Raw genomic sequence first — 25,765 nt, forward strand, 5'->3', positions numbered from 1 at the left:
ATGCTGTCTCCAGTGGGCAGTGTGAGCCCAGGGATGCCCAGAAGTCCTGGCTTTGATGCCCTCTTGACCTGGGGGCAGACAGGGTGCTGCCTTGTGGATCTGGGGGTCGTTCCGTGCACTGGACTCATGGTACAGCCCCCTCCTGCTAGTGAGTTAGAAGGGAGAGGAAGACCAGGTGGTAGAGTCTGGGTCAGCAGCTGTCCTCTCAGGGACACAGATGTGTTCCCAAGGCACCCTTGGACATAGATGCCTAGGCCCTGGGGGGACAGTACACATTTGTTGTAGTTAGTCAGTGTGGATATTATTTAAATTTCTCCAATTCTTACTGTCACTCCCTTGATGGGGAGGTGCCATTTCACAAGTTCTTGGGAATGTTGGCTTTGAGAGTCCTTGCTCTTCTGTGTAGTTACTTTGTGGTGGCGCTAGTAGTAAAGAGTTCACCTGCTGATGCAGGAGATGTAAGAGACCAGGGTTCAATCCCTGAGTCAGGAAGATCCCCTGGAGGAGGGCATGGCAACCCACTCCAGTATTCTTGCCTGGAGAATCCCATGGACAGAAGATCCTGGTGGCTACAGTCTATAGGGTCTCAAAGAGTTGGGCACAACTTAAGCGACTTAACACATATTGCCGGAAATCTGTATTCCGATTTTCTTGATTGCTTTAAAATGACTTTTCTAGTAGGTGTGTTAGAATCAGGATCCTAACAAGGCCCCACACTGCACTGGCCTCTCTTAAGTCCTTATTCATCCATCCGTTCTGCAGCCCTCTCTCTCTTGTAGAAGACGCCGGGTGGAGGGCAGGAGGGCCTGGCGTGTGTGGAAGGGGTGGGTGGACAGAGATAGATTGGATGGGAGCAGCCTTCAACACCCTGTGATGTGGTGTTGAGAGTGGGTCAGGGGTCATGCCCTTGACCTTGATGGAGGCCTTGAGGCTGGGAGAGCAGGAAGACTATCCTCTCTTGCTGGGTGCGTCATGAGTGATTACAAAGAGAAGGTCAGTTTCTTGTGCCGCCTCTCAGCTGGCAAGATGTCCCTATGGCCTCTCGTCTGTGCTGGCCTCTGGGTCTCCGTTCCTGGTGCACGAGCAGCCTAGTCACTTCTCTGCACTGGAAAGTCCTGGGGACTCACCAGTGGTGAATGTCATAACGCTGTCCCTGGGGCACGGCCGTCCTGGGGTAGAGCCGTCCTGGGGTAGAGCCGTCCTGGGGAATGTCCACTCTCATTGTATACATCTGAGCATGCTTGCTCAGTGTTTCGTATTTACTTAGCATATGCCTTGAAGAGTGCAGTAAACAGCCCGCTGGGGAGTGGTTTTGGGCTCTAGGAGGTTTCAGCTGGTTTTCTCATGCCCTGGTCCATGGACTTGCTCCCGGAGGTTCTGCAGAGCCCTCTTCTTCTCTGTAAGGAGGCTCCACCTGGTGTCAGAGCTAGATTTTCTCGCTGGGCTTGTACAGGGGGACATGCCAGGGGAATCCCCAAGTGGGCACTGAGGGATGGAGATGTGTGGGACCACGAGTGAGGCCAGCGCCTCTGTACCGGTCACACCCCTGTCCTATTCCTGCTGAGTGAGGCTGGGATAATTCTGTCCCAATTTTTCTAGGGAGGAAACACAATTGAATTCTGCAAGCAAGTGAAGGCAAAGGTGGGCCTCAGCCTTGTGTCCTTAGAATGAAAACCTGGTGCCCTTTCCTGCCCCACACACCATGTAGCTGTAGCAGGAAGTGTACCCAGTTGGGCTCTGTGAAATCTGTGCCTATGGACATTGTGAGGAACGTGGGGCACCCAGAGCCTGGGAGTTCCTGGTGATCCTAAAAGTGGGGGCACAGATGGGAGCTTTGCATTTTGCCTCGGGCTAAGAAGAGAAAACAGTGTGAGCAGAGGAAACATTCCTGGTGGGGATTACCTGGAGGTGGCCCAGCCCCTTTGATCTCCGGTACCCTGGACTTGTTGCAACTTGCTACCATCAGGACAACAAATTCTCTTTCCCCTTTTATGTTGGGAACCCACACAGGGCTCTGAAATTGGAAGCACTTCTATCCTCTTGCTTGCAGGAAGCATTGCCCTGTCTGAAGGGGGAAGACCTGCTGGGGCCTCGTTGATGGGGGTGGGATAGTCCTGAGGCTCAGGACTGACTGACAGAAAGATGGCAGATCTCCTGGAGGCCTGCTTACCACCCACCTCCTACCCTGAGCTCCTGAAATAGGACATCCTTCTAGTTTGTAGACTTTCTCTGGAAAATTCCATGATAATGCTTTTGAATAGTGGGAACAACCCCTCAGCACATGCTTCATTGCATTTTGGTGGAATGATTCTTTGTTGGAGGGTTTGCCCCAGGAATTGCACAGCATCTCTATCCCCTCCCAGTGAAAGTTGGTGACCACCCCACTTGTGGTGACGACTGAAGAAAAAAAATTCCTTTTATTTCCAAATGCCCTTGACATCTCTCTAATTATTTGTGGCTAGAGAAATCACTCAATACTTGAAAAAAAATGAGCTAGGATGAAAACAATTCCAGAGTATTCTACAGGTTGTAAGGTATTTAAAAAAAAAATTTTTTTTTCTGTTTTTTATACATGTATTAATATGTGTTTTACTAGGATGCTGGTTGAAATGTACTTCTTACTGCGTGTTGCTGTCAGAAAGTTTGGAAAAATGTTGTGGACTGACAGGGGCATCTTGGTCATTATACCTTGTGGATATTCTTTTCTTGTGTTTGAAAGATTTAAAGACAGACATCTTTGAAGGGTAGGGAGGAGGACTGGGTTAAAAGAACTTATGTTTGGGTAAAAAGGTCCTTGTGTGAGTGTGGCCCAGGCAGGATTGATAGTCGTGGTTGAAGTAAAGGGCCCGTTTGTCCAGGGCCCTTCAGGTGAGGCCTTCACATTCCTTCTCTGTACATGGGTGTGAAGACCAGAGAGACGACAAAGTCGACCTTTTTGAATAAGATGCCTAAGAAGTTTCCCAAACACACTGGAGCCCATGGTTGGCTCAAGCATTGTTCAGATTGGTGGGCATTCCCAGGAAAGTCAGAGCCTCTGGGTCAGGGTGTCCACCATGGCTTCCCCTCCTGCTCTTGTTCCATCTCCTGCTCTTGGCAGCCTTCCTGGACTATTCAGCATGGGCACAGAGCCTGCTCCTTTTTAGGTGGGGGGGTGGGGGCAGCACCCTCCACACCAAGACCCACGGGATTCAAACCCCGACCAGAGCACTTGCGGAAGGAGCCTCACCACTGGGGTCTGGTGTTCATGCCAGGCACGCAAGAAGGTGTGGGTGGCTGGCCAGGGGTCTGCACTGCATGCCCACCTCAGAAATCTCATCTCATCCCCTCAGCCTTTGTCTGGGAAGTAGGCTGAAGCTTTATTTCACTCTGCTTAGGAAGTGTGGCTTGGAAGTTCTACCACCGACAAGAGAAGCTCATAGCAGGGCACAGTTATCGAGTTAAAAAAGAAATTCAAGCAAATGATGAGCAAAGTCATTCTGTCCTCTCAGGTTGCACAGAACATCCCTGTGGTGACCCCTGATGCTCCAGGATGGGCTGTGAGCAGGTGGGGCGAGAAGTGGCTGTGGACAGCCAGGACAGACTCTGGGGTCTGGGACCAGGGAATTCAAAACATTCTGGGTCTGCCTCAGGGTAGCCAACTTCTGTTTGATTAAATAAAAGGAATCTTTAAAAGATCACATTTTGACTTAAAAGTTTCTCCAGAAGCCCCTGCAGTCGACCATGTTTTGAGTGGAATGTCTCACTGTCCAGTAGTCAGTGGTGTTTATTTTACAAAAGAAGGTAACAGGGTTCGGGAAGATCTGAATGTGCCCCTCACAAAAAAGCCCCTCCTGCTCACCTCCCCCTTTGTGGATGTGTGTGTATGCTCACACAGGCATGCAGGCAGGCATATACACGTGCTGTGTGTCTGCACGTGTGCATCTATGAACATTGCTGGGCACACATGTTGCGTGCTCATGCTCACCCATGTACACACATATATGCGTACACACATCTATGTAATGAGTGTCTTATGTGTACACTTGTGTGCATGTATATGCATATATACATATCTATATGTATTCATATGCAAAGCATGTGTATGTAATGCATACATGTGTATAGATATATGCACATGCCATTGTTGATTTCCCTCTCTCTTTTTTTTCCTTTGGCTGCACCCAGCAGCATGTGGGACCTTAGTTGCCTGAACAGGAATCGATCCTGTGTTCCCTTCAGTGGAAGTGTGAAGTCTGGACCGCAAGGGGAGTCCCTGTTGATTTCTGAAATGGAAGCGGAGAGCCTTTTGGCGGAGGTTGTTGTTGCTATTGTTTTCGTTCCTCAGGCAAATCATTTCTGGAGCTCACTCACACACTGAACTCCAGACTGCTTCCTGGCTTGGCAAGGTTAACGTGAATGCTTTGAGCCGTTCTTTTATTTGTCAAGCCCCTGTTATTTTGTGAGAATTCATCTTGCAGCCAAAATAACCTCAGGGGAAAAATAATGAAAAAAAGAAATGAATGAGATGTTTCAGAGGAATGTGCCTGGAATGGGGTGTATGCAAATAAATAAGCTCACTGCTTCTTTTCAATGTCTATTTAAATGTTTCCTTAAAAAAAAGAAAATGATAAAGACACAACCACAACAGATACAACTACAACACTGTAATGCGGGTATGTTGAGAGGAAGGGAAGAAAGCCTGCTTCCTTCTACTTTGTTCACCCATCCGTGTTTCTGGACGAAGATACATTGTTGAAGCTCTTTGCACAATGCCTCTTAATGTGCCTTAGCAGAAATATTCCTTGTTATTACATTGTCTCTGCAATGTGAGGACTCATGTCTATGTAATATTTCCGGTTATGGATTTTCTCACTGGCATATTCTTCCTAGGTGCTGGGGTTACCGCATGACTCCGTCCCTTTATGGATTTTGTTTCCCTCTCCCTGTGACTGACGATGATGACATCGCCCCTTCCTGCTTGGCACCTCTGTCTTCCGATACCTCCTTAATTGGAATTCACAGGGATTGAGTGAGCGGGGCCAGGAGCATGACCATTTTTGTAGTTTTTGATCTATGTGGTCATATCACTTTCCAAACTGCTTCTCTGGATAATGAACTATCTCGTTCAGGATGTCTCCTCATTGGAGTTTTGGACCAAAGTCTCTACGTCCCCTCACTCTGTGGTCTCCTCTCTGCTTACGTCAGCACTAAGCAAGACAGAACCCTGCCACCCTCCAGGTCAGAGTGGGTTTGGGCTGCAGAACCTTGGTCCTGGCCTCTGCCACCACCTGGTGCCAGCTACCAGCTGCCATTGTCCCTTGCTGGGGGCTCTTTGTCACACTGCTGCCACCTCTCCCTCCCTCCAGTCTCTGTGTCACATCACAGCCCTCCTGTGCTCACAGCACTCTGGCTAGCTCTGTTTCTCACAAGTCAAGTCCTTACATTGGCCTGGTCCCCTTCCCACCTTGGAGCCCCTTCTGTCCCCTACCCCTGCCCCGGGCATGACCGGCAGTGGCTCCTCTCCACCTATGTTCCTTAGGCTTCTATGTCCATGGCCTCTTCTCAGTTCTCTGGGTATGCATGCATGCATGCCAGATCTCTTCAGTCTGTCCGACTCTTTGCGACCCCATGGACTGCAGCATGCCAGGCTTCCCTGTCCATCACCATCTCCCAGAGCTTGCCCAAATTCATGTCCATTGAGTTGGTGATGCCATCCAACCATCTCATTCTCTGTCATCTCCTTCTCCTCCTGCCTTCAATTTTCCCCAGCATCAGGGTCTTTTCTAATGAGCTGGCTCTTCATTGGATAGTGAAGCTGTGTCCACACTATGCACACTGCTGTGCACACTTCTGTGAGGAATGGCCTTCCATCTAAATCTTGATCTACTTGTGTGCACATTCATTTAGAACATGTTCCTGTGTGGAATCACACACCCCATGCATGTTTTACATGAAGAGACGTAGATTTTGTTTGGACGTGCCTTGCCGGTTGAGACACTGCATAAGCATGTCTTGTGCTTCTCCTGCTTTGGGACAGGGTACCTGTGGTCTGGCTGCTACTGTCTTGCTTTGTGTGTCTCACTTTACAAAGGGCAGTATGCTGAGCTGCCCTGCGAATGCTGCTGGGCGGGAGCCCGGGGTAGCATCCCTGATTCCATTTCCAGCCTTCTTGGCATTTGGGATGAAGGGCCTCCAGGTGGAAGGCAGGAGGGGTGAGAGGAGACCAGGTGGGCGCCCTGCCAGAGGGGCCAGATGCAGCAGCTGGTGTCTGAGCGACGGGGAGACCTGAAGGGATCAGTGAGGGGCCTGCCAAGGGCCATGAGGAGCACATTCATTCATTCATTCATTTATCACTCAGTCTGTGCTTAGTGCTGATTCAGGCATGGGGAATCCCACGCCAGCCAGGTACATGGGGTCCCTGCCCTCTGGGATGGATAGGCAGTAAACCTATCCACAATGCCCCCAGGACAGGAAGTTAGGTAGCCGTAAGGACACTGAAGGATAACCAGGCCACATGAGAAGAGTGAGTATGGGCTGAGGTGGGAGGGCTATCTCCATAGGGTGTCATGCAAGGCCTCTCAGAGAGGGTAACATTTTGGCAGAGATTTGAAGGAAGTGAAGAGTAAGCCACACGAGTGAGTTTCAGGTGGCAGGAACAGCAGGTGCAAACGTCCTGAGACAGCAGCTTACCGAGCAGGTGGGAAAAGAGCAGGGGAATTGAACAGGTCCAAGGTAGTCATGGGCTGACTCAAATAGTCTGTGGGCCTAAGGTCAGAAATTTGGGATTTTCTGGTTAAAGTGTGCTTGTGGAAGCTGGGGAGTGTGCTGTGCTTCTTAAGTCCTGATTCGTATTAAGGCAGGGCCTGTGGATGCAGAGAGCCAGTAAGCTTGCTGATAGGGGGCCAGGTGTGGTGGGGATGGAGACCAGAGAAAGGTCTTTTGGGGATTCGTTTTGAAGGGCTTTCTGGCAGGGTGGCCATGTGGTACTTGTGAGGAGACAACCCAGACTTCTGACTTGGAGGGCTGAGGTTAATAATGCTCAGGGGATGGCCCAGTGGAGGTGTGGAGCCAGTGATACCCGAGACTCAGCAGGTCAGAAGGGAAGGGCTGGAGGGGACGTGGGGTGTCATCAACGATAATAGGATAGACTGGAGGGGACAGCTGGGGGGAGTGTGCACAGAGGAGAGTCCAGGACACTTAGAGGTGCCCAGGGGACAAGGACTGTCCAAGGGAGATGAGAGCAGGATCCAAGAAAGAGAAGGTACCTAGGACGTGGGGGCCTGGGAGAGGGAAGTGTGGCATGTGGGTAGCAGCCAGGTGAGATGGCAACTGGGATGGGTGAGGAGCAGCTGGGTGTGTTGAGCTAGGTGGGGACTGGTGGGCAGTTTGGGAGGATGGAGAGGAAATTCTGGTTGTCAATCCCAGGTGTGGATCCTGGGCAGTGGACGTGGACTCTAGCCAACCCTTGAAGGAGTTTCCCTGGAAGAGGATTATGAAATGAGCCATGATGGTGGCAGGCCTTGGGGATCACACAAGGGCCATCTTTTATTTTTTCTTTCTTTTTAAAAAAATTTTTATTGTTGTTGTTAGTCACCAAGTTGTTTCCGACTCTTTCTGACCCCATGGACTGCAGCACACCAGGCTCCTCTGTCCTTCACTGTCTCCCAGGGTTTGCTCAAATGCATATTCATTGAATTGGTGATGCTATGTAACCATCTCATCCTCTGTCATCCCCTTCTCCTGCCTTCAATCTTTCCCAGCATCAGGATCTTTTCCAACGAGTTGGCTCTTCACATCTGGTAGCCAATGTATTGGAGCCGCAGCTTCAGCATCAGTCCTTCCAATGAATATTCAGGGTTGATTTCCTTTAAGATTGACTGGTTTCATCTCCTTGCAGTCCAAAGGACTCTCAAAAGTCTTCTTCAGTGCCACAGTTCCAAAGCATCAATTCTTCAGCATTCAGCCTTCTTTATGGTCCAACTCTCATGTCCATACATGACTACTGGAAAAATCATAGCTTTGACTATCCAGTCCTTCATCAGTATAGTGATGTCTCTGCTTTTTAATAATTTTTAAAAAATAATTTTAATTTTGGCTGTGCTGGGTCTTCATGCTGCGCAGGCATTTCTCTAGTTGTGGCAGGCAGGGGCTACTCTCTGGTTGAGGTGTGCAGGCTCTCATTGCAGTGGCTTCTCTTGTGGAACACAAGCTCTAGGGTGCACGGGCTTCTGTAGTTGTGGTGCGTGGGCTCAGTAGTTGTGATTCCTGGGCTCTGAAGCGCTGGCTCAATAGTTGTGGTGCATGGGCTTAATTGTTCCAAGACACGTGGGCTCTTCCTGGGCCAGGGATCCATCCTGTGTCTCCTGCATTGTCAGGCAGATCCTTTACCACTGAGCCACCAGGGAAACCTGCAGGGGGGCTATCTTTAAAGATGGGTGCCTTGCAGCCTCTGTGTCTGCTGGGGAGTCAGCACAGGAAGAAAAGTTGGCGAGGCTTGACTGTAGGGGAGTGAGAGTCAAGGTGGCTATGAGCACCTGCTGTCATCCAGGATTACACCCTGCCAGCTGGGCAAAGGGTCAAGACATTGTTATGCATTTCATCTGCCAAGGGCAACAGGCTCTGCGTGTTGGTGTGCACGGGGTGGCTAAGCACTGGTGGGAGCCCACTGTGGAGGGGGTGGGTGGCAGCACCCCTTACGGAGGTTTCCTGGAGGCCAGACCGAGTGCTTCTTGCAGGTGGTGACCTTTGCTTGTGTCCTTGACCTTGGCCATCCCAAACTCATGCACAGTGGGTGTACAGTGGACTTGGTCAGCTGATTGAACAGTAGGTGGTCCCTGAGGCCCTGCACTTGTGATAGAGGAGATTGGAGAGCCAGCAAGCAGAGCCTCGCATGTGAGTTTACAGAGGTCCACCCCCACCAACCCCACCTGAGACTGTAGCAAAAGCATGCCAGCAATGAAAGATCCGAAGCCCCCTACCTCCAGTGAGCACTGACAATCTCTGAAAGTCCTGGTCTCAGTCCGGTCTACCAAACCAGATCTCTCTCCTTTAATTCCCAGCCCATCTTTGGTGGTCGTGACCCGCTTGGAGTCAGCTCCCATTCTTCCTGCTGCCACCACCACTAAGGTCCTGGTGGAAACACCCGTCCCCTGCTGGCCTGTTTTGCAGGAGGTCTGCTCCCTCCCATCCCCCACCCTCTGCCCCCTCCTGCCCCTTTGCTAGTAAACCTCTGACTCCCCATTTTGTCCACAGTCAAGTCTGATCTTGAGTCTGGCTCCCAGTGCCCCCTACCCCAAGCTTTCTCATCACTGGGACCACTTTCCTCTTCAGGCTTTATCAACTCTCTGTCCCTCCCACACAGTGAACTACGGGGAAAGAATGGAAGGTGGGTGAATGGTGCTGTGAATCATTGTCAATCAGCTAATCAGAAATCAAAGGGCAGCAGACATGAGGCCACAAGTTCCAAGGCCCAACCCAGGTGTGACCACAGGGTGTGGCCTCTAGTGACCACTGCCTTAAAACCTGGCATCTGTCTTTATTGATTTATAGTCATTCATTCCTCCAGTAATGTGTATCCAGCAGAGCCTGGGTTCCTGGAGGACACGCATAGTTTATTGTGAGTGGGAGTGGGGCCTGGGGACACACAGAGAAAGCCTGTGATGGGGCAGTGCCCAGGCAGTGTGGCTTCTTTCTGACCTGGACAGACAGTGTCTGCCTCCAGTGGATGCTGATTCCTGCTCTCTGGGCCTGGATGGAGATTTTGCTGTCTTTTTTCTGAGTTGCAACAAGCATTGTTATTTAGTGGAAACATTTTTTTCATGTGCTGGAAGCATCTTGGGGCATGATCTGGATGAAGGAGAGATTACTTCAAGTCAAGAGCATCATACCAGGCTGGGAAACTTGCTTTTCAGTTCAGTTCAGTTGCTCGGTCGTGTCCAACTCTTTGTGACCCCATAAACTGCAGCACGCCAGGCCTCCTTGTCCATTACCAACTCCCGGAGTTTACCCAAACTCATGTCCATTGAGCCGGTGATGCCATCTAACCATCTCATCCTCTGTCGTCCCCTTCTCCTCCTGCCCTCAATCTTTCCCAGCATCAGGGTTTTTTCCAACGAGTCAGCTCTTCACACCAGGTAGCCAAAGTATTGGGAGTTTCAGCTTCAACATCAGTCCTTCCAATGAACACCCAGGACTGATCTCCTTTAGGATGGACTGGTTGAATCTCCTTGCACTTGCTTTTGTTGGAATTTAAATCAGAGATTTTAATGATTAAACTTCTCTTTAAGAACACACTGATGGGGTTGGGTGCAGTCCAAGCTCCATCGTGGCCTCACTGATTTTGAAGGTGACCCAGGTATAGGGGAGTCACCCCAAAGTCCTCCCTTCCCCACAGCAAGATGAGACCCAGTCGTGCCTGCCTCACATCCATCCTGGGACTACAGATACAGATTCACAGTGGTGATGATAAACAGAAGCAATGTCTGCTTTTTAAAAAAATTTTAGAAATAGTTAAAACTTGTTCATATTGAGGGCTTCCCTGATAGCTCAGTTGGTAAAGAATCTGCTGCAATGCAGGAGACCCCTGTTCATTTCCTGGGTCAGGAAGATCTGCTGGAGAAGGGATAGGCTACCCACTCCAGTACTCTTGGGCTTCCCTTGTGGCTCAGATGGTAAAGAATCTGCCTGCAATGCGGGAGACCTGTGTTCTATCCCTGGGTTGGGAAGATCCCCCGGAGAAGGGAAAGGCTACTCACTCCAGTATTCTGGCCTAAAGAATTCCATGGAATGTATAGTCCATGGGATTGCAAAGAGTCAGACACGACTGAGCAACTTTCACTTCACTTCACTTTATATTGTTGAAAATACCGCATCTTTCTCAGAAACTGTGATTTCTCTCCTCATTGTCTACTTGGGGCCTCTCACCTTAGTCCTCCAAACTTTCTGGCTGTGCAGGGACCCCTCTTAGCATGGGTCATTGTTTATTTGATAAATCGTGTCCAACTCTTCCTGACCCCATAGGCTGCAGCACACCAGGCTTCCCAGTCCTTCGCTATCTCCCAGAGCTTTCTCAAACTCATGTCCATTGATTCAGTGATGCCATCCAACCATCTCATCCTCTGTTGCCCCCTTCTCCTCTTGCCCTCAATCTTTCCCAGCATCAGGGTCTTTTCCAATGAGTTGGCTCTTCACATCAAGGGGCCAAAATATTGGAGCTTCAGCATCAGTCCTTCCAATGAATATTCAGTGTTGATTTCCTTTAGGATTGACTAGTTTGACTTAGCAGGGGAGGAAGAATACTTGGTGGGCATCGCTCCAAAGCCCCTCCGCTTTGGGGTGAACTGCACAGGGACTGTTTGAGGTCGGCAGTGAGCTTATTATTCTCGTTAGCCAATGAAGAAATGGGAGGCCCAGGGTGATGACTATAAACCAGCAGACACATAGCAAGGAGTAGAGCAGGTTCAGAGTGCCCCGAGGCGCTGTCTCTTCTGCAGCCTCTGCAGCTCATCTTGGCCCAGCTTCTCGGAGGAGGCAACATTGGACCCTTATGGGCAGAATCCCTACCCAGAGTTCCTGATGTGGTCTAGTCAGGTTTGGTCAAAGCTAGGGAATATTGGGCATTTTGGGTTCACAGAACTATGGAGGAATGAAAAGACTGGGGTTCAATCCAGAGATGAAGCTTGGTGACTCAGAGGGTGCTCTGTCAGTGTCTCCTTTCCAACTACACCCTCCCTGTAGGGGCCAGTTCCCAGGCTGTCTGGATGCTCTAGCAGAAGGGACAGGCCAGGTGAGATGCCTCTATCCTCACACCCCACCTGGGGAAATAACTTGGGTTTGGGACCACCCATAGGAGGTCGGCTCTGCTGTGACAGTGGAGCATTGCTCACTAGGTTAAACTTCCCAAAGCCTCCACTGGTTGCCAACAGCTGGGGATGACATCTCTGCAGAACTGGGATTTCTGGAGGGGCTAGGGGCTTCCCTGGTGGCTCAGATGGTAAAAAATCTGCCTGCAATGCCGGAGACCTGAGTTTGGTCCCTGGGTTGGGACGATCCCTTGGAGAAGGGAATGGCTACCCACTCCAGTATTCTTGCCTGGAGAATCCCATGGACAGGGGAGCCTGGCGGGCTTCAGTCCATGGAGTTGCAGAGTCGGACACGACTGAGTGACTGACACACACACACATACACACACACACAATCCAGTATTATCACTATTTTGATGTTTGGGTTGTCCCGGTCTGGCCAGGACAGCCTCTGCAGGCCCACTCAGCCCCCTGGTCATGCAGCCCCACAGTTCTGGGAGCATTCCTTTACCTTCTGGCATTTGTACCATCCCTGACTCAGATCTGAAATCAGCCATGTCTCCGGGGAGCCCTGATTTCTTTTACTGGGAAACAGGGACGTGGGTGCTGCATGTAACCACTACTCTTGGGGGCTGCTTTAGGCACCCCTTCCCCCACCACAGACAGAGCTGGGGAGTGTAAGGAGTTTATATGTGCCTCTGTGTGTATGGGTGCATGCCTGTGCATGGGTGTGTTGTGTGTGTGTATGCATGTGCACATTTGCATTAATTTTCATTTCTGTATCTGTGTCTCTGCATTGAAAACATGAGTTACACCAGCATCTGATTCCAGTCCCACAGCACGCCTGTCACGGAAATGTTCTCCCTTCCTGTGTTAGTAAACTCCTTCTCCGCCAAGTGGTCCCAAGACACAGTATGTTCATGTGGTTCCTCCTCTCTCACTGCCAGAGACTCCGGCTGCCCTCAGGGCTGGGCCCTGGCTTGCTTTGTTGAGGCCCCCTTCCTCTCCACACCTGCTCTTAGGACACGGACTCTGCCTGCCTGCCATCCATACCTCGAATGCATGCTGTGCTTCCGTTCACGCCAACACCCTGCCTTATGGTTCTCTGGTTCTTTTCCTGTCTCAAAAATGTCCATCTCTCTTCTTGGTCTCAGCCCACCTGTCATCTGTTTTCCCTGAAGTCCCATGAGTGGGCTCAGTGCCCCCCTCATAATGCCACATACAAACATTTCCACCGTTGGGTAAAGGGGAGTTGTTTGTCACTGTAGTCCCTCTGATGCCAGGCACACTGGCTACTCATCAGCATTCTGGGATGGCCTATGGGAGTAGCCTCCATTCAGTTAGATGAGATCCTGAATGGGCCAACCTCGCATCTCGTCTTAGAGCTGGACTCACTGCTGAGCTTGTGTCCCCAGTCCGGGTTGGTGATACAGCCCGGAGGCCTGGTGTTGGAGCTTTGCCCTCAAAGTCTGGACCCAGGCCCCCTGAAGTCCATCTTGTGCAGGAAGAACCTCCTTTGTTGCTGGGGACTCAGTGCAGCCAGAATTCAGAAGCAGATGTCAGGCCAGTAAGAAGCAAGAAGGACTGTCACTTTACTAGGGGCAGGCTAGGCTCGCAGCGCAATAGTGGGGTGAGTCTGGCAAGGCTGGAGTAGCTGGCTTGGTCCCTAGGCTGAGCTGGCCCCAAACCCTCATGCTTCAGCTTGCCTCTGAGGGGTGGTGTGGGAGGCTAGAGGGAAAAGGGGCTGGAGAGGAGGCCGGTAGGCAAAGCGGGGAGTCCTGGCAGGTTTGTGTTTGGGAAGTTCACTTGGGCTGTGGTGTTCTGGACTTCAGTGGACTATCTGTGATCCCTGATTCTCACTGAGTTGTGACAGCCCACTGTGCTATCATCTGTGAGGTGTGATTGCATGCATGTGATTTATTATTAATAATAAAGTGTGGGAATTTTCTGAATGATGTATTTTTTAATCGAATCAGAGGAGATTCAGGTGTCCCTATGAAAACACCCGTTTGTCTTCCAACCTGGCAACCATGGGCCTAGGTGCGCTGGTGCTCAGGACCGTCATTTCCAAGGGCCTCAGAGAGTGTGCAGCCCCGTCCATGAGTTCAAGGAGCTTTATCATGTTGAAAGTTACCTGTTTGCTAGGATTGAGGTTCCTCCTGCTGGTTCCATGGATGAGACTGGTGATAGATCCAGCTGATCCCTGGGAAACTGTTTGCCTTGTGTGCCCTCAGACAACAGAAGAGTGTGCTTCTAGCTCAGCCTGTAGACACAGCTCTGGGCTCTGTCTTATTCTCGATGGTGGGGACTCAAATCCGATACAGATGTGTGTTCTTAGGGATCCTGCAATCACATGGGGGTGAGGGATGTGTATAAAGAAATAGAGCTGAGAGGTGTTTACAAAAACTAAAGTTTGACTCCTTTATAGAACAAGTGAATAATGATGAATGAATCTAGAAAATAAATTAACAAATGAATGAATGAATATAGAGACAGATGAATATACTCTTACTTGAAGGATGAAGGCAAAATGAGAATGAATGGGTGGCTGCTAGGTGAGAAGCCAGCATGATGTGTTTCTGTTTTTATTTTTTTGGTGTGTGGTTGAAAGTCAAAGAGCAGCTTTGCTATTCCACCCCCAGAAATGGAAAGATGGGTATTTGGTGCCAGAACCTGAGAGGTTAATGTTGGCCTTTGAATTGATGGCTGGAATTTGCACATGTGTTAACCATAAAGGCCCGGGGTCTAGCCCACCCAGACTGCTCTCCAAAGCTAAGACATTTGGAGTTGCAAGCGGAGTTGAAGATCTGAAGTCAGAGCATTAGACCAACACAGGGCACCCTAGGCTGGGCATGGAGGCAGGCTGAGCCACTAGAGCATGTGGCGCTGCTATGCACACAGTGAGCCGGCAGGTCTGAGACCATCCAGCTCCCTGGGCCATGTGCTTCTCTGCATCGGCCTCCTCTACGGGACCCCACGGAAGGGAGGAGGTGACCTCAGCTGAACAAGTCCACTGTCAAGGGACCCCTTTCCAGGAATGTTGCCAGAGCTTCTCATGGTGGAAAGCTAAGAGCCACTGATCCACGAGCCCTGCCCAAGACGACTCAGTCTTGTGGGGTCTGATAGGCAAAGGTGGATCAGGCCCACCTTCCCCCTCTGGGCTGTGCTTCAGGCTAAGGGACCCTTCACCTTTCCAGGTGTCTGGCTTCCTCTTCATGTGAGACCCTGTCCCCACCATCCCAGTCACCTTTATCTCCTTAAAATAAATTAAAAACAGGTTTTTAATTTCCTTCTAAAATCACAGACCCAGAGAGGAAACTCAGATGTGATTTGCTGGGAGCTGGATGGCTCTCCGGATAGTAAGGAGAGGGAGGGGTGCCATGGATCCCAGACCCCAGGTATGGAAGGCCCCATGGTCATTTCCTTTGAGCTTGCTGGAACCTCTACCTGCTTCTCATCCCACTTTGGCAAGGCTGCTCCTTGTTTTTCTTAGTTGAAGAGGCAAACTGGAAAGAAAATCTTTCTGTATTACAGTTTTCCTTCTTTCCACTCCAAAGCCACTGTTTGCTAGCAGTATAGATTACCGGTGATACTGACCATTACAGACGCAGGTTTACTGGACAATATACAAGATTTAAAATCCTGAAAGCCAAAGAGCCTGCGGCTTTTGATTTGAAGTCCCTGGGTCTGCATTCTTGGAGAGGTCTGAAATCCTAGTCAAGCTGTACTCCAGCCAAAGGCGGGGGTAATCCAGTGGGAGGGCCAAGGGCGTTGGAGGGCGATAGAGGGTTAGCCCCCCACCCCTGTCCTAGGAGGCGTTACCTCGCCACTTTTCCTGAGTTTGGCTGAGAAACCTTTTTCCTCTTCTCCGGAGCTGCGTTCTGGGGCGGGGGGAAGGGAGCGCTAATTCGTGTCAGATGGAGGGGCGCCCGGGGGCCGTGCGCTCATTCGTCTGGCTTTTGTTCGCGGCATCTGACTCCTGACGGCCGAGTGGACTTGGAATTGGTGACCGCTTCATTTCAGGGCTCCCGGGGTCGAACTTCTGGGGCTGCCAGACACAGGGGCCCAGGAGACATACCTGCCGGGCATCGCCACCCGGGAGGGGTCCGCGCCTGCCTCGGCCTTCCTCGCCCGGCCCGGCCCTCCGCGGGGGCCGGGACGGCCATGCGGCTGCGCGCCCTGACCCCGGGGCCGCCTGGAGGGTGCGCGCGCGGGGCGCGGGCTCGCCGGCACCGGCGCCAGGTGAGTGGGCGTTCTGCGAGGGGGAGGGGCGCAGGGAACCGGGACCCCGGCGCGCCGGGAACTGGGAGCTGGGACAGGATGGAAGCCCTGGGAATGGAAGCACTTTTGTGTTGGTGCGCGCGTGTGCTTGTGTGTGCCCGCGTACCCCGGTCTGCGCGCCGCTGTGCGAGTGTGTACGAGTGCCCGTGCATGAGGCTGCGCGTGCATGTTCACGCTTGTGCCCTGGTCTCTGCGCGTGCATGTTCACGCTTGTGCCCTGGTCTCTGCGCGTGCCCGTATGTCCACGAGTGCGCGTGTGTCCTTGTCTGTGTACGCGTGTCTCGTGTGTGTTCGTGTGTGCGCGTGTTACTTGAGCAGGAAAAGACGAGCCAGGGAAAGTAGAGCTTTGCCTGGTGGAGGCCGGCGCCCTTGTGAGCCCACGTGAAGTGGGAGATAGTTTTGGTCTTAATTTTCGAATCCAGCTCCCTCGTGAACACATTTCCTTGGACTCCTTTCCTGGAATGGAAGCAGGACATTGGCAGTTTCACGGACTCCCTTCTAGCTGTGTTTCTTTGCAAAGGAAAAGGGTGCTGTAACTCGGTGGGTGTGTGAGGATGCTCTAGCGTTGTTGCAGAAGCGCAAGTTCCCCAGGGCCGTGTTACAACCCTTGGTCCTGGGACTATCTTCCATGGCGCTTGACTTAAACTGAGCAGATGCACAGGTGGCTCCCTACTAGGTTCAGCAGTCCCCTCTCTGAGTCTAATAATTAGGCATTTATTGCATTCGTTTTACTGGAAACTTACGAAGGTTCTGAGGGATGAGAAGTTGTCAGAATGTCAGCCACTTCACAGCACTTTGAGTTGTGCTCATTGTGATTTTTAGTTTAACAATCAAACACTACTCCTGAGAAGCTTGGGGACCGTGTGTGGAAGGCAGAAGATGTCCCTGCGCTCTGGGTCCTTTAGCTGCTGGTGGGTGGAGGCATCTCTGGGCAGGATCACTCCAGAGGTTTGGGGCCCGTTCTCCTCACGCGGGAAGTTGTGGCGTTTAACTTCAGAGACAAGTTGCTTGGTGATTTTGCTCAGTGCGTCTGCCCCCCTCGAATGCTACTGAAGGTTTCCCAGCACCTAAATCCTCTCTCTTGAAAGGAAAAGAGGCTTGGATTGTGCTGGTTTAGGCTTTGTGGGGGTAACTGTTGCCACTGCAACATTAGCCTAGAGAACTGAGCAGAGAGGACTGTGAGGTTTTGCATTTTCGCAGAGCAGAGCAAAAGGTTACCCTGCTGCACGCCCGTGGAGCACTTCCTCGCTCAGTTTTGCAGAGATTTTTCTTTCTAAAAAGAGACCTCACCATCAAGACCAGCACTAATTACCCTGAACCCCTCAGGGAGTCCTTGTGGAACTGGCAGCCTTGCTCTCTATCCTTCCCACTGTCTGCTCCTAACAATTAAATGCAATTTAGATTCCTGAACTGAGCCTGCTAAATGCTTCAGCATTTTGGCCTCCCCTGTCCCCCGTGCACTCATTGGGCCCGCCTCTTTGGGAGAAATGAAAGCACAGTATCAGGTGAAAACAAAGGCAGCCTAATCCCGTCTAGGCTCACTTCACAATGGAGATGTTATGTACAGATGAAGCGTGAGCAGATGTTATTACACTATCTGAAATGAATTCCTCCACCATCCAGCCACTGAAATGGCTTCGGCCTCCACACAGCACCTCTGCTGTTTCCTTCCTCCAGGTTTCTCACTGTGGCCCAGCCGGCAGGAAAACCACAGGAACACAGTGCCCCTTTCTCCCTGGTTGTAATAAAGGTGTTTGTAAGGGATAAAACGTCACAGTATCCCCTGTTGGCTCACAGAATACGGCCAATTCATTCAGTCGACAAGTATTAATTGAGGGTGCCAGGCACTGTGCAGGGCCTTGGAAGACAAATAGATAAGAGCCTGGTGTCCTGCCTGTAGGAAATTACACAAAAGAGAAGGCTATAAACAAATAACTGAAATATAAGGGAGGAAAAGTATGTGCCAGCTGGGGGATTATGATAAAGGGCTGTGTATGTCAGCTACTTGAATGTCTACTCCTGTCTGAGCATGAGGCTGGGGTGGAGGCTGGGTCTGAGCCCATATTCCTTATCCTGTTGGCTACGGGGTCTTGATCTTGCATCCTAGTGTCTCCATCTGTAGAACAGCGTTGGTTATGGTTACAGCACAGAAGGACCCTTCCAATGTCATGGACTTTGTGATAGTGGCACCTTCATTCCTCTTTTGTAGGCACTGAGTTCAAGAGCCCTACTATCAAGAAGTATATGGTCTCTTGAAAAAAGCAGAAACAAACATGCAAACAAGTTTATAGTAACAGTGCCTTGCCATGGTGTATTAATCTATACACTATTTAGAAGTGTGTTATTTGATGTCCAAATACTTAGGGGATTTTACTGAGATCTTTCTGTTTCTGATTCCTAATTTAATCCCATTGTGGTCAGAGAACATATTTAGTACAACTTGAATACTTTAAAACTTTCTTAGACTTGTCTACTAAATATTCCATATGCATTTGAAAAGAATGTGTATTCTGCTGCTGTTAGGTCAAATGTTCTATAATGTCAGTTAGGTCAAGATATTGATAATACTGTTCAAAGCTTATGTATCCTTGCTTATTTATTTCCTACAATAATTATCAATTATTTATAAAAATAATATTAATTATTGAGAAAGGCTATATTAGTTTGCTAGGACTGCCAGAATGAAATAACACAGACTAGGTGTCTTAAACAACAGAAGTTTATTTTTTTATAGTTCAGGAGGTTGGAAGTCCAAGATCAAGGTATTGACAAGTTTGGATTTTCCTAAGGCCTCCTTCTTTCCTTAGTTTGTATGGTCACCTCACCGTGTCCTCACATGGACTTTCCTCTGTGTGCCAAGCTTCCCTGGTGTCCCCTTTTCTTCATAAGGACACCAGCCCTATTGGATTAAATCCCTACCCTTATGGCCTCATTTTACCTTGATTATCTCTTTAAAGGCCCTAACTTCAAACCAGTTACATTGGAGATTAAAGCTTCAATATATGAATTTTGTGGGGACATAATTCAGTGTTGGGTAATGAAATTTCTGACTATCCTATGTTTGCCTATTTCTCATTGCAATTCTGTCAGTTCTTGTTGTTGCTGCTGCTAAGTTGCTTCAGTCGTGTCCGACTCTGTGCGACCCCATAGACGGCAGCCCACCAGGCTCCCCCGTCCCTGGGATTCTCCAGGCAAGAACACTGGAGTGGGTTGCCATTTCCTTCTCCAATGCATGAAAGTGAAAAGTGAAAGTGAAGTCGCTCAGTCGTGTCCAACTCTTTGTGACCCCGTGGACTGCAGCCTACCAGGCTCCTCCATTCCATGAGATTTTCCAGGCAAGAGTACTGGAGTTAGGGGCACTTTTTAAAAAGGTAGCTCTGATCATTCTCATACATGTCTTTGTGGACATATTTTTTAGGTGTCTGTAGGAGTGGAATTGCTGAGTCATAAGACTGGTGTAGATTTAAAAATACGTGTAAGAAATTGTCAAGCTGCTTTCCAAAGTAGCTGTATCATTTGTCTCCATTCTTGGTAACACTTCATCTTCTCAACAAATTTTAGCTATTCTGGTGTGAGTAATGGCCTCTGTGAGTCCATGTGGATATCGGTTATGTCAGAATGCTCTGTCACATATCAGAAAATGGGAATATGACTGGTGTTTAGTTTCAAAGGCAAATTGAAGTTTTATAAGATCCTCGGCCATAGCTGTGAGCCTTGCTTGACACTACAAACATGGATTTGGTGGCTGAGTAGCCCATCTCCTTCCAATGCCTGTGTGTGTAATGGATTCGATGCTGTACCAGGTTTAAAGAGGAACCGCCTGTCCTGTCATCCTGGTCTGATGACAGCTTCTCCTCCAGTACATGAGTTCAGAGAGGCTAAGGGGCCAGGAAGGCCAGTGAGTTAGTGTCCTCTGCTATAATCATGCTGTTTGCTGATTGTTTCTTCCCGAGAAAAAAGTATTAAGACTCTAGGCACGTACGTGGATTCTTTTGTCACAGAAGTGGTGGTTGTAATCCTGCAGTCTGGAAGCTGATACACTATCACATAAGCCTTTCACCCAGGGGATTATGAGCTAGGCGTGTGTGGGCCGTCACCAGGGCTATGGCACCGGGGTATCCTAGGCTCCCGGGATACCAGCCTTGGCAAGGTGCTTTCTTGTTCTGCTCTGTTTGCCTGGTCAAGTTCTTGTTTCAGCTCTTCACCACCTCGGCTGGATTTATTATCTCTTGAAAGGGAAAAGGAAGAGCAAATGGACTATCAATGGAAGTGCTGACACTTTCTCCTTTTACTTTTTCAGCCAGAAGAAGTAACTGCGAGTCTGCACAGTTTTAAGAACAAGGCCTTTAAAAAAGCCAGAGTCTGTGGGGTTTGCAAACAGATTATTGAAGGTCGAGGGATTTCATGCCGAGGTGAGTCCGCGTTGATCTTTCTCATGCCGATTAAACTGAAGCAAAGCAAACAAACAAAAACCCAAAATGAAACCTTCTTTCGGGAGTTTCCAAAGTTAAATCATGGAATTCCCCATCTTAACCTGAGTTTCCCCTCACCCTCACTGGACTGGGATGGAACGTATTTACACAGATATATGCCCATGAGAAATTTTTCCAGAAAGAGCAAAGTTAGTCTTATGGGAGGGGGCCAGCCGTGAGTGGCTCATGACTTACTTTCCTTCTGTCCTGTAGTGTCAGTAGCTTGAGTCATCCCCTTTTGTTTTCTGGTCTCTTACCAGAGTTGACAGATGAAATTTTTCTGTTCTTTTGAGTGACGGTTCATTGCTGTCCATTACTGTCCTTTTAGCCTCTTGTCAGGTGTTGCGCCAGTCCATAAACAGAGCCACTAGCTTCAGTATTTGGTGTTTGCTGCTGCTGCTGCTAAGTCGCTTCAGTCGTGTCTGACTCTGTGCGACCCCATAGATGGAAGCCCATCAGGCTCCCCTGTCCCTGGGATTCTCCAGGCAAGAATACTGGAGTGGGTTGCCATTTGCTTCTCCAATGCATGAAAGTGAAAAGTGAAAGTGAAGTCGCTCAGTCGTGTCTGACTCTTAGCGACCCCATGGACTGCAGCCTGCCAGGCTCCTCCGTCCATGGGATTTTCCAGGCAAGAGTACTGGAGTGGGGTGCCATTGCCTTCTCCGATTTGGTGTTCAAACCCCAGGTAATCGATGTGACTTGCTATTTTTTGTGTTTTCATGGTAGTAAATCTGTATAACGGACATGTGAGGAGGACTTCTCTTGTTTTCCTTGAACCTTGGAATCATGGTTCTGTGTCACAGAGCAGAGGCATGTGGGGTTACCTGGGAGAAGGCTTTGGGCTGCTCTGGGCTTGTTATCACTGATGGGTTTGGGATTTTCTCTGTAAAATAGTTCCAGGGTTGCCTCTAGGCTCCCCATACTCCCCGTGAACTCCCTGGCACATGGTCCCTGAGGGCTGCTTTGGGGTTAGGCGGCCTCAAGGAAAGATGCATGATGGCCACACTGTAGTGGAACCTTAGAGGGGGCTGGAGGCAGGTGTGTCCCCTCCTCTGAAGGGCTCCTCCACTGTCAGTGCTGATGGTGCCTTGGAGCCAGCTCCCGCCTCTCCTTACCCTCTCTGCGGCCTCCTGGAGGCGCCAGAAGTCCCCTCCCAACCTCACCCCACATGGGTCTCTGTTTCAAAGTTGATGCACCTGCTTCTCAGAGTGCCTGGTGCTCTCACCTTGTCCTTGGATGCAGCCTGTCTCACAGGGCCTGAAGGTTCCTCTCCACCTAGAAAGGGTGAGCCAGGCCCTGGGGGTTGAGGAGTCACCTGTGGGGGTGCACATGGGACACGGATCCAGCACCAGGCCTCCCGGCACAGGCCGTCTCCCCACATCAACAGGCTTGCATGGGTATGCATGTACACACACACACATGCATGCATGCATGCACACACACACATGCTCACAGGAGCATACACACATGGAAATGCAGAGAAGGGCGTGGCCAAGACAGGGCTGGGCCAGGAGCACAGGCTGGTGCTCTGAGTCTGTTAGGATCAAAGTCTCCTCTCTGAGTCCCTGATGTGGGTTGCAACATTGTTTTCTGCATGGCTGGTGCAAGACCTGACTGGGATGGGTGTGAGTTGCTGAACTCACTTTCTGGCACTTCGCTTTGCAGCTGCTGTGATAATGATTTTTCCTCAGTGACCCCATCTGAATGTGCCGGGGTGATTCCCACGTGGCTGGCACTGGGGACCTTAGCTGGCTGCTGTCCACACGTGCAGGTCATGAGCACAGACCAAGGCGGTTTAGCTCGGTAGGCCCAAGGGCTCTGTTTCCCACATACAGTTAATGATGGCCTGGTGGCGACAAACAGATTGACTCTTTGGAGAGTCAGTTTCCTTCTCATCTCTGTATGGCTGAGGCCTGAGTTGACTAAGGAGCTATCCCAAACATCCTTTTAAAACTCTCAGTACTTCTGCCTTAACCACCTACAAGATATAGATATTCTCTTCAGAGTAAATGGAAGCAATGAGATCTGACCAGATTGGAGACACCGGTGCCCAGCAGCCAGGCTTTCCCATCAGGCCAGAGCTCCTCAAGGATGCTGACAGCCCCCAGTACCGTCCAGGGCTTGGCATGAGAGCACACATTCCAGGCTCACACCTCCTTCCCTGTCCTGCAGCTTCCCAGGCTTGTAGGGGCCAGGAAGGGGCCCAGAATATTCTTTGGTTCTTAATGATGTGTCTTATGGCATTTGTAGTCTGTGATGTGTGAGATATCAAGGAGGACTAAGAGGCCTGGCAGAGAGGTGTGGTTGTGTGTGCACGTGGTTGTGTGTGCACGTGATTGTGTATGCAGGTGGTTGTGCACCCACTGGGTGCTGCATTGCCCACGGTCAACGCGGCCCAAGGACCCTGTGCAACACAAAGGGTGGGAGGGCAGAAGGGTGGCGACAGGCTGGCCTTGTGCAGTGCTAACTCGTGATCTGTCTGGCTTATGCTTCTCTGGTCTAAGAATCGCTGTGGCTCTGTTTTGTCTCACAGTCTAGCCCTGTGGAAATCACTTTTTGGACCCACCTAGTTCTTTTTTCTTTGAAGAAAATCACTCACTGGTGACTGTCCCATAGGTGCCCTCTGCCTCAGGGGGTTCATCTCCATGTGTCATTTTCCCACAGGAACACTGCCTCTGTGTTCTCGTGTGGGGAAACCAGGGTGCACACGCTGTCACCCCACCATTTGGCTGAGCTGCTTTGCCTGGTTTGGAGGCAGAAAGAAGAGATCTGGGGTTGGACACAGCTCCTGGGGCCGCTCTGCGCTCATGTTCCCCTTCCCTGTGTGCACACCCCAGCAGACACGCCACGGTCCCCATTCTCACCTGGCCTCCTTGTTTCGTCTTAAGGCCATGCTCCTCTGTCCTGAGCCCTCCAGCTGAGGGAGATAAGTGTATGGACTCTCCCTGAGAGGCCCTGGATCCATCCCTCGTGGCCAGGTGGTGGCACTTGACACCCTGAAGCACGTGGCCAGGAGCAGCGGGCTGGCAGAGGCCACCTTGGGGGCATGTACAGCTCAGGGAAGCCACATCCTTGGCCAAAGGAATCAGCTACCTGGCTATAGGCACTGGAGGCTGTGCTATTGGGAGAAGTAAAGAGGAGCAGGTCCTCCTGAAGGCCAAGACCCAGATCCTGGTGGAGAGAGGCCCACTGACATCAGGGATGCCTGCACGCCTAGGGCCCCACGTGAATGGCAGGACAGGCAGTGGGTGGCATGGAAGGAGGCCACAGTGACAGGTGCCCATGGAGGCATCATGCCCTGTTTCTGGGTCCAGCACAGGGTGTGTTCATAATGTGGTGAATGTCAGCCCTTGGCCATTGAGGGGCTGGGAACTCACCTGTATCATTGTGAAATATCTGCTGACTTCTCTCCAGAAAAAGGTGTTTTAGAACTCCCTCATATCGTGGGGATGGGCTTCCCAGGTGGTGCTAGTGGTTAAGAACCTGCCTGCCAATGCAGGAGACATAAGAGACACATATTCAATCCCTGGGTCAGGAATATCCCCTGGAGGAGGGCATGGCAATCCACTCCAGTATTCTTTCCTGGAGAATCCCATGGACAGAGGAGCCTGGCAGCGCTACAGCCCATAGTGTCACAAAGAATCAGATACAACTGAAGCATCTTGGCACTGGCACTGGCATATGGTGGAATGTGAACACCTATGAGAATACTCAATAGATTATCATATTTATGCACCTAACTGTAATAATTGTGTTGATAACCTATAGCTACTCTTTTTTGAAAAGGAAAGGACTCTATGTGCCAGGAGTCTTTTAGACATTATCTTCTTAAATTAAATTGATGTGTGTGGGAGATCCAAGAATTGTGATTGTGACAGTATGCTTCTCAAAAATGCCATCATTAGTGACATAGCCCCTGACACTGTCAAGGGAAAAAAGGCCTACAGCAGTGACCACAGGGATAGAAATGTGAGAGCTGGGTGTTTATATGTGTTGCTGCTGTGTGGCCATCTTCTTAGCTGTGCTTTTTGTCCACATCCGAAGGCTGGCTTTTCCCCCTTCCTCACTGCATCCCTCTGGACGGGCAGGGGCAAGATGTGGGGGTGCTGCTGGGTTGGGAGCCTGGCACAGTCCCTAGGAGTGTAGACAGCGCCTGGCAGGGTCAGTGGTTGGCTCCTGCAGAAGAAGTTGTGGTCCTGGACAGGTGCCTTTCCTGGCCTTCAATTTGTAACCTTTACAATTTGCCTGCTGAGTTGTTAATCTCTAGGATCTCTTCCTTTTGTCAGTATGCCACATAGATATCATAAAAAGCTTAGACAATTTAGTAGTTTTCCCTCCTTATAATTTAGATGTATGTCATGTACGTTTGCACATTGAGCTGGTGTATATGTGCTGCCTGTAGACATTACGTGTCTTCTCTCAGTGATCATGCACAAGTTGTGTGAAGTCTTACTGGAGGGGCCCTTCCTTTGACTTGTTTCTGGAGCAGTAAGGGAAGCATGGACCCTGGAGACAGGCTGCTCGGATTCCTGCCCTGCCTCTCTGTGCTTGAGTTTTGTTTTAGAGTCATTGTAAGGAACAGATTAAATGCACGAGGAACACAGAGAACACTGATTGGCTCAAGGAAGTGTCTGGTGGTGTTAGGTGTTATTCCTGTTGGTTATGGTGTCACATTGCTGATGGTGGTGATGATGGAGAAGGGTTAGGTATGTATTCTGTGACTTTGGCTAATATTTTCACTGTTCTTTTTCTAACTTGTTCTTGACCTTCAAGTCACTTATTTTCACATTTTAGCCTACTTGCCACAGATTATTTTTATGTGGCTAACTTAGAAGAAAAATTTCATTTTTAAGAAGCTGTTGTTTGTACATAGAGGCTCTTTAACCCCCATTTCTCAAGCTGTAACTACAGGGAAAGCCACACAGATGGCTGGTGAGCAATGGGGCTAAGTGGCTGGTTGTGGTTTGCCTCCTGCCGCTCAGAAACCCACTGAAGCAGTTCCTGCTCTGCCCTCCCCACCGGCCAGGGCTTTGAACAGGTAGCCTGTTCTCACTGCTCCACTGAGGTCTCTTGGGTGGGTTAAGTGGCCCAGCTTCCACTGACAATCCTTCTACAAACCCACACTTGAGGGCACTGGCGTGGTTGATCATGATGTTCTAGTCCTGAGTGGGTGAGTCTTTTCCTGGGTGTTGAAAGTTGTAAGTTCTGCAGAACTTGGCGCCCTGGAGGAGG

The 25,765-nt window shown here is 50.2% G+C and overlaps 1 protein-coding gene and 1 long non-coding RNA gene across 19 annotated transcripts in view; one reads left to right on the forward strand and one right to left on the reverse strand.

Moving 5' to 3' along the window:
* LOC145524484 (uncharacterized) overlaps window positions 1–16,517 on the reverse strand; it is a 30,915-nt gene extending 14,398 nt beyond the window's left edge. Inside the window, exons 1-2 of the long non-coding RNA XR_014067569.1 lie at window positions 15,603–16,517; window positions 13,915–14,123 (exon numbers count right to left, since the gene is read on the reverse strand). This is a non-coding gene — a long non-coding RNA (uncharacterized LOC145524484). The remainder of the gene's footprint in view (window positions 1–13,914; window positions 14,124–15,602) is intronic.
* TNS3 (tensin 3) overlaps window positions 1–25,765 on the forward strand; it is a 220,368-nt gene that overhangs the window by 20,462 nt on the left and 174,141 nt on the right. For 13 of the 18 annotated variants that reach the window (XM_081536801.1, XM_081536800.1, XM_081536793.1 and 10 more), the window contains exon 2: window positions 20,362–20,473. The exons of 2 other annotated variants lie outside the window; for them this stretch is intronic. Coding sequence is in view for 7 of the 16 variants with exons in the window: in XM_081536785.1 (XP_081392911.1) it covers window positions 20,362–20,473 (112 nt within the window). In the remaining 9 variants the exon portion in view is untranslated. Of the gene's footprint in view, window positions 1–14,362; window positions 16,023–20,361; window positions 20,474–25,765 lie in introns of those variants that run through there. 3 more of the 18 variants (XM_081536787.1, XM_081536791.1, XM_081536786.1) reach the window with 1 other exon arrangement.

The sequence above is a fragment of the Giraffa tippelskirchi genome, chromosome 10 (genome assembly GCF_054371585.1).
Source record: "Giraffa tippelskirchi isolate mGirTip1 chromosome 10, T2T-mGirTip1v1.2.pri, whole genome shotgun sequence".
Lineage (NCBI taxonomy): Eukaryota > Metazoa > Chordata > Mammalia > Artiodactyla > Giraffidae > Giraffa > Giraffa tippelskirchi.